The 16,039-nt window shown below is 37.3% G+C and overlaps 1 protein-coding gene across 1 annotated transcript; it reads left to right on the top strand.

Annotated features, from left to right (window-relative positions):
• The first annotated feature begins 4,017 nt into the window (after nt 1-4,017).
• On the top strand, nt 4,018-11,459 carry LOC105116901 (cytochrome P450 71D11-like). Its single transcript, XM_011014400.1, has 3 exons — nt 4,018-4,790; nt 10,150-10,311; nt 10,818-11,459. The coding sequence occupies exons 1-3, from the start codon at nt 4,047-4,049 to the stop codon at nt 11,457-11,459; spliced, it is 1,548 nt and encodes a 515-aa protein (XP_011012702.1). The 5' UTR covers nt 4,018-4,046.
• Nucleotides 11,460-16,039: the final 4,580 nt, after the last annotated feature.

A 16,039-nucleotide genomic window follows, 5' to 3' on the forward strand; every position in this document is an offset into this window, starting at 1 on the left:
CTCCCTAACCCAAGCAATTAAGCCCGAAGGGGTGTTTTAACACCTAATACCCTAAAGTCAACTGACTTGGGAGCTATTGGCCCAACGCTTGTTACATGGGTTGAGGAGAAAAGCTTAAGGGAATCAAACATTGCACTATCTACATATCAGTATCTGCAACCCGAGTTACTAAGCTCGTAGGGGTGTCTTAACACCTAATGCCCTAAGACCAACTGGCTTGGGAGTCATTAGCTGAAAGCTCGTTTCAAGTCCAAATTATTGCAACAACAAAGAAGCCCGAAGCTGTCCGCCAGCCCGAGTACTGTTCAGTATTTTGGCCATATTTGAAGTTCTAGAAGTCCAAATGTGCTGAATTGTTTACACAAGAAAGCTGAGACAATTGCCTACAACTTTCATGTTTTTGAGTGACTCCAATTTTGACGTTATCAATGACGTTTTGGGCAGACAAGAGAAGATAAGGATTGTCACCAAGTCAAGAGTTGGCTACCCACTCATCAATTAGTCATCAAATCAATAGTTCCCAATTTTGGCCTATAAAAGGAGGTATTTGCCATGCATTTAGACATCTTGGTCTCCAGATCAAGATCATGCCTTTTCTTTCTTTCTTTGTATTTTTTGTAATGTTTATGCTTTGCTTTCATTAATATCAAGTTTATGCCTTTCATTTCCTTTCCTTTACTTAGTTAATTTTTATCTTGTTTATGTTCTTGTTTTGTTTATTTATTTTTCTTTCTTTTATTATGTTTAGCTAAGTTTATTATGTCAAGGTGAAAAGGTTACACTAATGGTGTAAGAATAAGTATAGTGTAAACTTAATATGGACTTTAATGTTTGATACTAACATGTTTTGTATTTGTTATCTTGTTCACTCTTTAATACTTTGCTTGTTAAATGACTAATATTGATTTATGTTGTATAACACTTAGTACAACAAATGCTTGGCACTTTCATAGCCCATATTGTATGGTATAACCGACACCTGAGCTATGAAAGGAACTTGATTTGTTGTTAACATAAGTTATAATCATGAATGCTTGACGAGATTTACAAGTATTAGCATTAATCGAATAAGATGACTAATGTAATCATGTTAACAATCTATAATCTGATTGGAACCTCCTTTGTGTGTGGTTTCCAATTCAATAATAAGAGTTTATACTATACTTGTTTGACATACCATTAATGGATCCTCTAACCTTGACATTTATTATTATCATTGTTTAATCGTTACATTAATATTCCATCTCAATGTTCTCATCTTCTTCTTCTTCTTTATCTTTATTATTATTATTATTATTATTATTATTATTATTACTACTATTATTATTAGTATTACTACTACTACTATTATTTTTATTATTATTGTGGTTGTTATTATTGTTATTACTATTATTGTTGTTGTTGTTGTTGTTGTTATTATTGTTGTTGTTGTATTATTGGTATTTATAATTTGTACAATTAACCTCCCTGTGATTCGACCTCGGTCTTGCCGGGTTATTTATTACTTCGACACTCCTGTACTTGGGAGAAGATATCAATCTTTTAGTCGTGTCAGTATATAAGGACAAACAATTCGTTGTATGATACCATGTGCACGAAGAAATGAGGTAAAACGATGATTTGTAAACTTAGTACCCCTATCACATTGAAAAGATTTGATTTGAATGTCAAATTGAGTTTGGACATACTTGTGAAAATGAACATATATGTCAAAGAAATCAGACTTAAGTTTTAATGGATAAAACCAACTAAAACGTGAAAATTCATCAATTAAGACACAGTAATACTTATGGCCAAATGGAGACGTGATCGAGGATTGACCCCATAAATCACAATGTATCTGTTTAAATAAAGAATTACATCGTTGATCCAAGTTAAAGAATGGTAAATGATGACTTTTGCCTAGTTGACAACCAAAACGAGGTTACGAATCAATTAACCGAGTATTAGAAACTAAAATAGCACCATGTTTATTTAAAAAGGAAACAACACGAAAAGAGGGATGCCCTAGTCGTGCATGCCAAAATAATAGATAAAGCATGAAGATTACATGTAGAAAGACTAGATAAAAAAGTTGCATGGCCACAATCAAGAACATAAAGCTCGTTCTTACATCGACATACTCCCATCACCTTTCTTGTTGTTAGGTCCTGTATGAAAAAACTAGAAGAAGAAAAAATGACTAAGCAATTGTTTTCACGAGTAAATTTGCTGATTGACAAAAGATTTTTAGTAATGCTAGGTACAAGGAGAACATGTGATAAAGGTAAAGGATGAGAAGCAACAATCGAATTGATTTTGCCAATGCGAGAAATAGACATGGAATTACCATTACCAACATACACCCTTTGATTACCAGTATAAGGAACAGAATTGCCAAGTGTATTGACATCATTTGTCATATGCGAAGTAGCGCCAGTATCAATATACCATTCAAAAGTAGTAGATGGATCAATGGAAGTAGCAGCAAAAACTTGACACGACTAAAAGATTGATGTCTTCTCCCAAGTGCAGGAGTGTCGAAGTAATACACTTGTTAAGTTTGTGACACTTCTTAGCAGTATGCCTCTCTTTATTACACCATTGACAGGTAACAACCTAAGATCTGGAAAAATTTCCAAAAACGGATGAAGAGATGGCAGATTTTGGGCGACCAGAAGCAGCACTGAAAGAAGAACCTCGGTGTGCAACAAAAGTTGACGGAGAAGATAAATTACCATGAAGAGACCGAGAGAAAAGCTCATGGCTGAGAGCTTGTGGTATCAAATTGGCAAAAGAAGGCATTGGCAACTGTGACAATATTGAAGTTGAAAAATATTTGTAATTTGATCCAAGATCACGAAGAAACCAGTGTACCTTATCAATGTCATCAACAACTTTGCCAATAGCACTAAGTTGATCACAAAGAGAGCGAAAGGAACGAGCATATTCAGTGACAGTACAAGAACCTTATTGCATCAACTGGAGTTCATCATTCAATTGAATTTCTCTGGTCTTAGAATTGTGTGAAAAAGAAGCTTCAAGAGCTAGCCAAGCATCACGAGTGGAAGAGCAATCCACTACTTCATCCATACATTCCTTAGTGAGAGAGGCATAAAGAAGGCTGAGTATAAGCCGATCTTGTGTGTGCCATTTTTTGTAAGAAGGATTTGGTACCAGCTCAGCACCCTGATGAATTTGAGCTGAAGGTACTGAGAAAGACCCATCCAGATAATCCAGTAAATCTTGACTTTCAAGTAAGGGTACAAATTGACGACGCCACAAGAGGTAATTTGTGAGAGTGAGTTTAATGGTCACCATATGAACCATAGTATTGAGTAGAAGCTGGTTGGTAGAGAATTCAGCCATGACAAGTAATCAGATTTGCAAAAATTTCAAGTGTGTGTTGATAAAGAGAAAACTGCAGAGAAAGTGGAGAATAACCTTGCTGGCTCTGATACCATAAAAAGGTAATGCCTTAACGTTACGGCGTGAGGAAATCTATATTTATAGAATCTGTACAATCATAAAAATAGAAAGCACATATACAGAATATAAAAAATAAATATACAAAGTAAATAAATAGCTATAATTATGGAGTATCACTGATATCTTCATCATAATTAGATGAATCAGATTTGCCTTTAATGCCTGTAAGAAAAATTTATCTCCAAGAGTCAAGTTTGTCCATTAAGTCTTAACAGTGGCTCCATTAAAAAATCACAGTTTTGTCCTGGGCTTCCTCTTATAATGTAAGGATATACTTAGTTGAAATAAATAAAAATAATATTCAAGTTTAAATTAACATAAATTCAGAAGGATCGGCGATAACATCAGCCGTCAATAGGTGGAGTAGCGAGGACTCCATTGATTTTTCTTCTTGTTACTTGTTTGGACATGACTTGTAGTTCCATCAATTATTGAAATTAATTTGTGGACTTTTGATCACATCCAATTCCTATTCAATAAGATAAAAATCCAATAATAATAGACATGAAGTAGTCGAATTAGCCAGACTACTCATTTAACCAATTTTTGCAGCTTGGTCAATCCCGACCATTTTAGTTATGGAGCAAGTATTCCAGTTTATCCAGATCCTTCTACCTTTCCTTCTCTTAATCTTCACAGTTCTGAGATTATGGAAGAAATTACAAGGTAAAATCTCATCAACTCCAGCTCCACCTCCTGGACCTTGGAAATTACCCTTAATTGGAAACCTTCACCAGCTACTTGGCTCTCTACCCCATCAAGTCCTAAGAGACATGGCCAGTAAATATGGACCAGTCATGCAACTTCAAATTGGAGAGGTTTCCACTGTCATAATCTCATCACCAGAAGCAGCAAAAGAAGCAATGAAAACCCATGAGATCAACTTTGTCGACAGACCTTGTCTCCTTGTAGCAAAAGTCATGTTTTACAATAGCAAGGACATTGGCTTTGCCCCATATGGAGACTATTGGAGACAAATGAAAAAGGTTTGCGTATTGGAGCTACTTAGCGCGAAACGTGTAAAATCATTCAGGTCAATCAGGGAAAAAGAGGTATCAAATTTTATTAGAACCATTTATTCAAGAGCAGGCTCGCCAATCAACCTTAGTAAAATGATGTTTGATTTATTCAATGGCATCACTTCAAGAACTAGTGTTGGTAAGAAATACAAGCACCAAGAAGCATTCTTACCGATTATTGAGCATGTGATGGAGGCAGTAGGAGATGCGAATATTGCAGATGTATTCTCTTCCTCTAAGCTGTTGTACAAGATCAGTAGGTATAGGTCTAGGCTAGAAAGGTCGCATCAAGACGCAGATGAGATCTGTTATGTGTGTGGACACAAATGGCCGGTGGCAGCCATGTTTGGTGGCAGCCATGGTTGGTGGCAGCCATGGTTGAAGTCATAGTCAAATGGTAGGTGCCTAACTTGCCCACCATTGTTGAACAATCATCGCCCTCCTCAGCTATAAATAGAAGGTGTATTGATCGCTAAGATAGACCACGAGATAGAGAGAAACACAGAGAGAGAGCTAAGGGTGAGAGTTGAGCTGAGTTGAGAAGTTTTCTCCTCCTCCTTGTTTTGTTGTTTGTAGTGCTTTTGAGCTTGATTAATACAAACCAGTAGCTCCGTGGAGTAGGCAAGTTGCCGAACCACGTAAATTTATGTGTGTTTGAATGTTTGGATCTCCTAACAACTGGTATCAGAGCTTGTTCTTAAAAGTTCTTGAAAAAGAGGGTGTTTGATCCAAACTCAAAAATCAAAGTTCTCAAAACGTGTTTTTGAACATACCACCGTGAAGAGGACGACGAGAGGAATCCACTGGTGAAAACCCAGTGAAAATCCGACGTCCTGCATGCCCGCACGCGCCACCACCAGTACTGTCCACGCGCACCGACGCGCCGTACGCGCTTCACGCGTCTTCCTCACCGTTTCCTGCAAACTGACACTGCCACGCCAGCAGCCACGTCATCCGTTCGGCACAGTCAGCAGCCGCGCACCCTGCCACCTCAGCAGTCTGACCGGTCACACGCCACGTCATCGGACACGTCATCACTGCCACGTCAGCCGAAAATCTCCGCGGATCTGCCACTTCAGATTAGGTGGACCCCACATTGCCTACGTGTCTGACATGTCAGCTTGCTACGTCAGCATAACTGGGTTTTGATCCGGTGTGGCGCAGAGACTATTCCTCCTACCACGTGGCTTCATCTGCAGCGTCCAGTTATCTCAATTTTTGATTGTTTAAATCGGAGCCATCCGAAGTCCGATTTGGGTGATCTCAGTGTCGTTTCAAGCATTTTTGGCCATTCCGGACACATCTGTAAGGTCAGATTTTTGAGATTCAAATCCGAGAAAGAGTAAAAATGGCTGATGAAATAAAGGCTGCAGGAATTGAAAAATTTGATGGAACTGATTTTGGATATTGGAAAATGGAAATTGAAGATTATCTATATGGGAAGAAACTTCATCTTCCTCTGTTAGGGAGCAAGCCAGAAAACATGTCAGAAGAAGATTGGCAAATACTTGATAGACAAGTCTTGGGCATTATCCGGCTATCATTGTCAAGAAGAGTTGCTCATAATGTTACAAAAGAGAAATCCACAGCAAGATTGATGGAAGCCTTGTCTGGGATGTATGAGAAGCCATCAGCAAATAACAAAGTGCACTTGATGAAGAAGCTGTTCAACCTGAAGATGACAGAAAGCATCTCTGTTACACAACATCTTAATAATTTCAACACCATCACAAATCAATTGTCATCCGTTGAAATTGAGTTTGATGATGAGATCCGAGCACTTATTTTGCTAGCTTCACTTCCAAGCAGTTGGGAAGGTATGAGAACAGCCGTAAGCAACTCAGCTGGAAAATCCAAATTAAAGTATGATGATATCCGAGACCTGATTTTAGCTGAAGAAGTACGAAGAAAAGACTCGGGTGAAAGCTCAAGTTCAGGTTCAGCTTTCAACATCAACACTCGAGGAAGGAGACAAGACAGAGGCTTATCTAGAGGCAGATCAAAATCCAGGTACAGAAGCAAAAGCAAGTTTGGACCCAGGAAGCAGGTTGAATGTTGGAATTGTGGCAAACCTGGTCATTTTATGAGGAGTTGCACAAAACCAAAGAAACCTGAAGCTGATTCTGTAAATGCCACTACAAACGAGGTACAAGATGCTTTGATCCTTGCTGTACATAGTCCTATTGATGATTGGGTTCTTGATTTTGGAGCTTCATTTCACTATACTCCACACCATGAAATGATGCAAAATTACACTGCTGGAAATTATGGGGTAGTCTATCTGGCCGATGGACAACCATTGGAGATTGTGGGTATAGGAGATGTGCAAATCAAGACAATGAATGGATCTACATGGAACTTGCAAAATGTAAGGCATGTTCCTGAACTAAAGAAGAAGTTGATCTCGGTCGGACAACTTGATGATAGTGGCCATTCAATCCTTTTCTCTGGAGGAATGTGGAAGGTATCAAAGGGAGCAATGGTTTTGGCTCGTGGAAAGAAAACTGGCACTCTGTATATGACCACAAGATCAGCAGATATAATTGCCTCTACTGAAGCAGATAATCAGGCACAGCTATGGCATTGCAGACTCGGCCATATGAGTCAAAAGGGGATGAAGATACTTCAGTCAAAGGGAAAGCTGCCAGAATTAAAAAATGTTGATCTAGACATTTGTGAAAGCTGTGTTCTCGGAAAATAGAAGAAGCTCAGTTTCTTAAAGGTTGGCAGGACCTTAAGACCAAGAAAACTAGAACTGGTGCACACAGATTTATGGGGACCAGCTCCAGTAGCATCTCTTGGCGGTTCTCGGTACTATGTCACTTTTATTGATGACTTTAGCAGAAAGGTATGGGTCTACTTTCTAAAAAATAAATCTGATGTGTTTGACACATTCAAGAAATGGAAGGCTATGGTTGAGACTGAATCAGGTTTGAAGCTGAAATGCTTACGATCTGATAATGGAGGAGAATACATTGATGGAGGTTTCAAGGAGTATTGCGCTGTCAACGGTATCAGAATGGAAAAGACAGTTCCAGGCACACCACAACAGAATGGTATTGCTGAACGGATGAACCGGACCATCAATGAACGAGCTAGAAGCATGAGGTTGCATTCTGGGCTACCTCAAACATTCTGGGCTGATGCAGTTCATACTGCAGTTTACTTGATCAACCGTGGACCATCAGTACCTTTGGAGTTCAGACTGCCCGAGGAAGTCTGGAGAGGAAAAGAAGTACAGCTTGCTCACCTAAAAGTCTTTGGGTGTGTTTCCTATGTGCATGTAGACTCTGATGCTCGCAACAAGCTGGATGCCAAATCAAAGAAATGTTTCTTTATTGGCTATGGAGATGAAGAATTTGGATTTCGTTTTTGGGATGATCAGAACAGGAAGATTATCAGAAGCAGGAACGTGATCTTCAACGAGAAAGTTTTGTACAAAGACAAATCAAGTACAGAACTAGAGATAACTGATTCAGATACGAGTCCACAGAAATCTGAATTCATACAATTAGAAGGGCTTCCTGATGTTACCACTCAAGAGTCCATACAAGACAGTTCAAGCACTTCAGTACCCACCACTTCTACACAAGATAGTGTAGAGCCAAGTGAACCAGCTGTTCGCAGGTCTTCAAGGACTATAAAGCCTCCACAACGGTTCACACTTCTACTGAATTATATCTTGCTGACCGATGGTGGTGAACCATTAAATTATGAAGAATCCTTACAAGATGGAAACTCGAGCAAGTGGGAGTTAGCCATGAAGGACGAGATGGAGTCATTGTTGAAGAACAAGACTTGGGAGTTAACCAAACTGCCTGAAGGAAAGAAGGTCTTGCAAAACAAGTGGGTTTACAGAGTAAAGACCGAGCATGGCGGAAGCAAACGGTTCAAAGCAAGACTTGTTGTAAAAGGGTTTCAACAACAGAAAGGGATCGACTATTCTGAGATATTTTCTCCAGTTGTGAAGCTTACAACGATCAGAGTTGTTCTGGGGATAGTAGCTGCAGAAAATTTACATCTTGAACAATTAGATGTAAAAACAGCATTTCTTCATGGAGAATTGGAGGAAGACATTTACATGCAACAACCAGAGGGGTTTGCAATACCAGAAAAGGAGAGTCAAGTTTGCAAACTAAAGAAGAGTCTATATGGTTTGAAGCAAGCTCCAAGACAGTGGTACAAGAAGTTTGATAACTTCATGTGTAGTACGGGATACACAAAATGTCAGGCTGATCATTGTTGCTATGTCAAACATTTTGACAACTCCTATATCATTCTACTGCTATATGTGGATGATATGTTAATTGCAGTTTCCAGTATGGAAGAGATTGACAAGCTAAAGCAACAGTTGTCAAAACAGTTTGAAATGAAGGATCTGGGAGCTGCTAAACAAATACTTGGCATGAGAATCATCAGAGACAAAGACAAAGGCATACTAAAGCTTTCACAGGCAGAGTATGTCAAGAAGGTTCTCAGCAGGTTTAGTATGGATAATGCTAAGCCAGTATGTACACCTCTGGGGAATCATTTCAAGCTCAGTAGAGACCAGTCACCAAAAACTGAGCTAGAACGTGGATACATGGACCAGATTCCATACGCCTCAGCTATCGGCTCTTTGATGTATGCCATGGTCTGTACTAGACCAGATATTGCCCATGCAGTGGGAGTTGTAAGCCGATATATGAGCAATCCTGGAAAGCAGCATTGAGAGGTAGTGAAATGGATCATGAGGTACTTAAAAGGCTCATCGGAGACATGTCTTATTTTCACAGCTGGCGGTTTGAAACTTGAAGGCTTTGTAGATGCTGATCTAGCAGGAGATGTTGATAGCAGAAAGAGTACTACAGGTTATATATACACTCTAGGAGGCACTGCTGTTTCTTGGAGTTCTACCTTGCAAAAGATAGTTGCTCTTTCAACGACAGAAGCTGAATATGTTGCAGTTTCAGAGTCCGCAAAAGAGATAGTATGGCTACAGAGTTTCCTGCAAGAATTGGGCAAGATGCATGGAAAGGGTACTTTGTATAGTGACAGTCAGAGTGCAATCTTCCTTGCCAAGAATCCAGCATTTCACTCCAGAACAAAGCACATACAGATCAAATATCACTTCATCCGACAATTGCTCGACGATGAACAACTGTTACTTGAAAAGATCTGTGGAAGCAAGAATCCAGCTGACATGTTAACCAAAGGAGTTACTCTCGATAAACTGAAGCTGTGTAAAGCTTCAGTAGGTCTTGAAGATTAAAAGACAGACCTAACACCATTTGTGTCCAAGTGGGAGATTGTTATGTGTGTGGACACAAATGGCCGGTGGCAGCCATGGTCGGTGGCAGCCATGGTTGGTGGCAGCCATGGTTGAAGTCATAGTCAAATGGTAGGTGCCTAACTTGCCCACCATTGTGGAACAATCAGCTCCCTCCTCAGCTATAAATAGAAGGTGTATTGATAGCTGAGATAGACCACGAAATAGAGAGAAACACAGAGAGAGCGCTAAGGGTGAGAGCTGAGTTGAGTTGAGAAGTTTTCTCCTCCTCCTTGTTTTGTTGTTTGTATTGCTTGTGAGCTTGATTAATACAAACCAGTAGCTCCGTGGAGTAGGCAAGTTGCCGAACCACGTAAATTTGTGTGTGTTTGAATGTTTGGATCTCCTAACAAGATCCTAGAAAACATTATATATGAACATAGAGTATGCAGGGAAGTGGCAAAGACTGGTGAAGAGAGTGAAGCGGAGGATCTTCTGGATGTTCTTTTGAATCTCCAGGATCACGGGGACCATGGATTCCCTTTGAGAACAGACAGCATCAAAGCAACAATCCTGGTGAGTATATATGCGTCACAATTAATGTTCCACCAGGAGTGCTGATATAACTAAATTAGAAGTCAACAACATTTGATCTACACACACACACACACACATATATTCTTGCAATATCATTTCTAAGCCTATGTGGCACCTTCTCCAAAGTTTTTGAAGACATCCAAAGTCAACGGTCCATTGTTGAACCAGATGTTTTGAAACAATGAATTTCAACGGCCAGAGACATGGCCAGATCTGGCCATAGAGGTGACCGGATTTTGGAGACATCCGTTCATGACTCACTGGTCCCGCCAGACCACGTGGAAGTACTAGCGACTTTTGAAGGCCTTCGAAGACACTTGAGAAAGCACACATTAATTAAACTAAACACCAATCCCAATTCACATACACCAATGTCAAACAACTGGAGCTCCATAATCAAGACAAAACTTCTCTTCTACGAGTTGGATCAATATATGTAAGAAAGATATGATCAGCACTTCCCTAACCCTGTAATCTTGTTGCAGGAACTATTCACCGCTGGGAGTGATACATCATCAACATTAATGGAATGGACAATGTCGGAAATGTTTAGAAATCCAAGGGTAATGCGAAAGGCACAAGAGGAAGTGAGGCAAGTCTTTAGTAATACTGTGAATGTTGATGAAGCAAGTCTTCACAATTTGAAATTCTTAAAGCTGATTATCAAAGAAACTCTGAGACTACATCCTCCAGGTCCTTTAATTCCAAGAGAATGCAACAAGACGTGCGAGATTAATGGATATGTCATACAGGCTAAAAGTAAAGTGATGATCAATGCGTGGGCTATTGGAAGAGATTCTGATCATTGGACTGAAGCTGAGAAATTCTATCCAGAGAGATTTCTAGATAGTTCGATTGATTATATGGGTACTAATTTTGAATTCATCCCATTTGGTGCTGGGAAGAGGATGTGTCCTGGCATTTTATTTGGCATAGCTACTGTCGAGCTTCTACTTGCGCAGCTGCTATACCATTTCGATTGGAAACTTCCAAACGGAGAACTTTTAGAAGATCTCGATATGAATGAAGTTTTTGGGGGCACGGTTAGAAGGAAACATCAAATTAACTTGATTCCCATTCCCTTTCGCCCTTGCAATGAAGAAAATCTGCCAAGATTTTCACCTTAAATATTGTTCCGACATAAACTCTACGTGTGCTATGAACTACAATAAGTTCAACTTGTACCATAAGCAATAAATTCATTATCTTGAAACGCATGTGAATTGCACGCAAGAAGGCGACTCATTCCTGCTCGCTTTTCTATTTTTCTGCATTGAAGACTGTTTACACCCTTCAAGGTTTACTCATAGGTTGATAACTTTGCACACTTCAGCTGTTGGCGTGCTACTAATTTTGTATTTGTAGATATTGTTTACATCAAATTATATTATAGTAAAACTAGCTAGTTAATCGGTCCGAGCTTTGCTGAGATTCGGACTCAAAATTTCTTTTAAACTTTAATTAAAAAAATAAAAACAATGTGCGAGCATTGCTAAGTCATTTGTATTTATAAGTATTTTTTTTTTTTTGCCATGAATGCTAAATTTAATGTAGATGCTTCTTATAAAGATATGTATATTAAAGTGACCTATATGTCACTACACCATTAAACAATTTTACCAATGGATTAATTCTGTCGGTGAAAAGTACACTGTTAGTCAATAAAATTTTTACCGATAGCTTCATCAACGGAACACGTCCATTGGAATACCGATCGTTGGTGATTCCCTGTTCTGTCTCTAACTTTGTTGGAAATAAAAAAACCAAACACCGATGGTCTTATAGACGGCGAAGTGCGCTAAGTTTTTTTCCTGTAAGACCTTTACCAACAGAATATGTCCGTCTGTATTTTCAAATGTAATTACTTACAGAATGGTCCTCGATGATTGTTGTATGGCTGGTAAATATTTTAGAACTCTTTGTAAACTATTGATAGATATAGGCCATTGGTAATAGCGATAGTAACTACTAACAGAATAAATCCATCGGTGATTGTGGCATGGGTGATAATTTTTTTGCAATGCTCGGTAAAATACCAACGACCTTGTTCCATCTATAAAGCCGTCGGTATATATTTAAAATATTTAAAAAAAATATTTATTAATAGTAAAAAAACTAATTAACCAAATAAGTAGCCAAATAAAAATGTATTAAACATTAAAAATATAAAAATAATGTTAAATAATATTCATCCAAATATTCATTACAAATTTAATATGTTTGAAAAATAAAATTAAACTCGAATAACGACGAAGCTGGATGAGGAGGAGGAGGAGGAGGCTGGTTGTTCTCGAACCATACGACTAAGAAGGGGCTGCACATGTATCACCACCCATCCTTAATCTCATCTCCACGACCATTTGATGGAGCAGATCGTAAACCGTCGAGAGTTATTCATATTGTTTTTTCAAGGCCACGAACTCCTTAGACTAAGTACTCGATATTGATGGAGAGCTCCCAATAGTTGAGACACTACTAGCCAACCACAAGTTTTCCGCTATAGTGTTAGAGAGCCTGTAAATCCTATTTTTATCGGGTCCACCAAATCATCTTACCTCCATCCATAAATTTGGATCGAAATTGGGATGGGTCGAAGGATTATCCCCATATCTCTCCCTCAACCGGCTATTGTAGTTCTCCTGAATTTTTTTTAAAATCATCATATTCAAGTCAAGAAAATAATAACATATGAAATAAAATGATTAAATGAACATACCACAAAGTGTTAAGCATGATTTTCCATGAATTGTTGCACCCCATTTTAGCGGTGTTGACTTTGCAAGTGTGTCTTTACAAAGATCTCCATTGGGCTCGACTCACGTCCAATAGACGTAGTTTGTAGGGGAAAAAAACTTGCAACTTAAATATATTTATAAGCAACAACAAATTAATTAATGATATATTCCATTTAAATTAATTAATCTTATCATCCGCTTTGTATGTGCATTGAACGGGACGGAGTCGCCGGTGTGCGTGGTTACTGAATCATGAATTTGTCTGCTCTGGTTCTCAGCACCAGATTGTGAGCGTCGTGTGAACTGTTCATACATCACGTGCTCAATATATGTCATCCATATATCCCCCGAGATGAATGGTGGTTTGAATTCTCGCCGAATCGTCACCTCATTCCATCCTTCAAGATTGTTATCTCTCACATGTCTTTTGGCTTTTTTTGTGTGTCATACCAAAAATCACGCAACCTACTTCTATAGTAATAAATTAGAATTTAGAACATAAAATTATAAAATACAAATAAATATTATTTTCGATGTTATCTAATTGCCGCATGATTTTCCCATACCTTCTCGCAACATTGTTGTCCTTGCTATCCCACTTAAATTTATGTTGTGTATATAAATAATTCATTTAAAATAAAAGTATTACAAGATATAAAATTATAAAACTAATTTATTAAAAATAAGCTAGAAATTAAAACTTAACACCTACTTGAAATCGTCGAAATAATGCATCGATATTAGGTCTCCACTTAGGATATTTGGAAACCTGACTTCATTGAAACAATGAAATCTCCATCGATAATTTAAATGCCAATGTTATTGTCCGAGCAGCCTCAATGTTTGTGAACTTGAAATTAAATTAAATTAATAAAATATTAATTAGTTGTTCATAAATTATGTTATAAGTATATATATAAAAAAACTAAAATCTAAACAAACTGATATTGAAAGGTCATCTTTCCATTGTGCTTGGTATTTGCGGGTGAATTGACCTCACTGTGAAGGCACACTGTCTCTGCGCTGTGAAACCGCGCTAGAAGAGACAGCATCACAAGTTGGCGCAGATGCCTCACCATGATCAACACCTAAGGATAAGTCCTCCTTGCTGCTAGAAGAACTAGCTGCAACCGTCTACTAACGACGTGTTGTAGATTTCATTCTACACATCTACACAAATTTAAACAAATAATTACATAATTAACCTTCAGCAACACCTTCCATATACTAAACACTACCCACAATTTTCAAACCTGTAAATCTTTACAATAACAAACCAATTATCTCCATTGAAAAATCTTATATACAACCTAACATATAGCGAAATTCAACATCTATATATTTTCAACTAATATTTATAGATATTCAACATCTATAGAAATGCATAAATAACATTAAAATTAATGGAAATAATAAAAAACATAACAATCTCACAATAGAATAAAATTGAGATAAAACAATGAAATTTCATTCTTCATTTCCAATTACCATGCCCATGGAAAATTGAACAACAACAATTAAAAGAGTCTAAATTATCAAATAATTATTTCATAACAAGCAATAATATAATAAAATTTAAAATAAACTAATTAAATATAATTATATATTTCAATTAACATTTTAAAGGTAAATTCAATAATAACAATTCAAATTTAACAAATATTTCAATTATTATGGCAATACAAACAATAAAAAAAAATAGAACAAATAAAAATAAAAAACTAAAAACTTTAAGAATGAAAATTGTTTACCTTAATAGTGTATTGATTTCAAGATTTTCTCTACCAATAATACACTAAATAAGAAACACCATAAAAATAATCATAATTAAAAAAAAGTTGAAAAATAAAAAGATAAAAAAAGGAGATTCATGCCTTTTAATATGTTGAGTAAAACAATGAAAACAATAACACTACAATGAAAAACGCAAACTAAGAGGAGAAGAGAAGGAGTAAAAGAGAAGAAATTAGAGGAGCCATGAAAAAATGAATAGCATAGGAGGGGTCGGTTTTATACTGCAGCGTTTCTGATGGACTTATGATGGAACATAAAATAATATTTTTTTGGGCAGTGGAATTGAATTTTGTCAATAATTTGTGTCAGTAGTTTTTGAAATTTGTACTAAAATTTCAAAAATCCCTCCAGATTTTTCAAGGTTTGCTGGCAAATTCATCGGTAACAGTGTGTCAAAGCATGCACATTGGATTTTCCATGTCTGTCGGTAAATGTGTCGACCGACTAGGTAGTCTGACAGTCGCATGCATTGGAATGTGAGCCATGCCTTGGTGATGCTATTGGTAAATGTGTCGGTAATTACAGCAGGGGTTGTAATTTTTTTCCAACTTTCAATAAAATATCGATGGGCACATGTCGTCGGTATAGTTGTCGGTGAATGTGGAAAAATGCTATAATTTTTTTGCAACTTTTTGTGAAATACCGATAAGTAAGAATCCATTGATGTTGTGTCAAGCTTTTGTTTGTTTTTTTTGTATCGCCTGTCTATCCTCCTGCACAAAAGCAATTGCAACCTTACAACACACGCATAGCACAATAACAAGAGCAAACAACTATAAAATAAATATTTCATGTTCCAAAATATCATATATAATATTAAATTATAAAAATAAGGCTTTTCAACATATTTAGTCAGAATGTTCATCATTGTCGACAATTGAATTGTTATCAGCTTTATTGCACTTTTCAACATGGTTATCATTTTCTTCTCAACATTCTCTAGCCTATTAGAGCTCAAAAAAATATTCAACTCCTCTGTGTCAACATTAAGAAGACTATCATTAAAAACATGAAAATTTAAATTTTCTTCTAAGTTAATAGAAGGAGTAACTTGGTATGTGACATGACTAAAAGATTGATGTCTTCTCCCAAGTGCAGGAGTGTCGAAGTAATAAATAACCCGGCAAGACCGGGGTCAAACCACAGGGAGGTTAATTGTACAAATTAAAAACAAAAAT

The sequence above is a fragment of the Populus euphratica genome, unplaced genomic scaffold, assembly GCF_000495115.2.
Source record: "Populus euphratica unplaced genomic scaffold, PopEup_1.0 scaffold1091.1, whole genome shotgun sequence".
Lineage (NCBI taxonomy): Eukaryota > Viridiplantae > Streptophyta > Magnoliopsida > Malpighiales > Salicaceae > Populus > Populus euphratica.

Coding starts and splice junctions, on each gene's coding strand:
- LOC105116901 (XM_011014400.1), top strand. CDS start 4,047: ATGGAGCAAGTATTCCAGTTTATCCAGATCCTTCTACCTTTCCTTCTC. Junction 4,791..10,149: donor CGCATCAAGACGCAGATGAG/ATCTGTTATGTG, acceptor TCTCCTAACAAG/ATCCTAGAAAACATTATATA. Junction 10,312..10,817: donor GCATCAAAGCAACAATCCTG/GTGAGTATATAT, acceptor ATCTTGTTGCAG/GAACTATTCACCGCTGGGAG.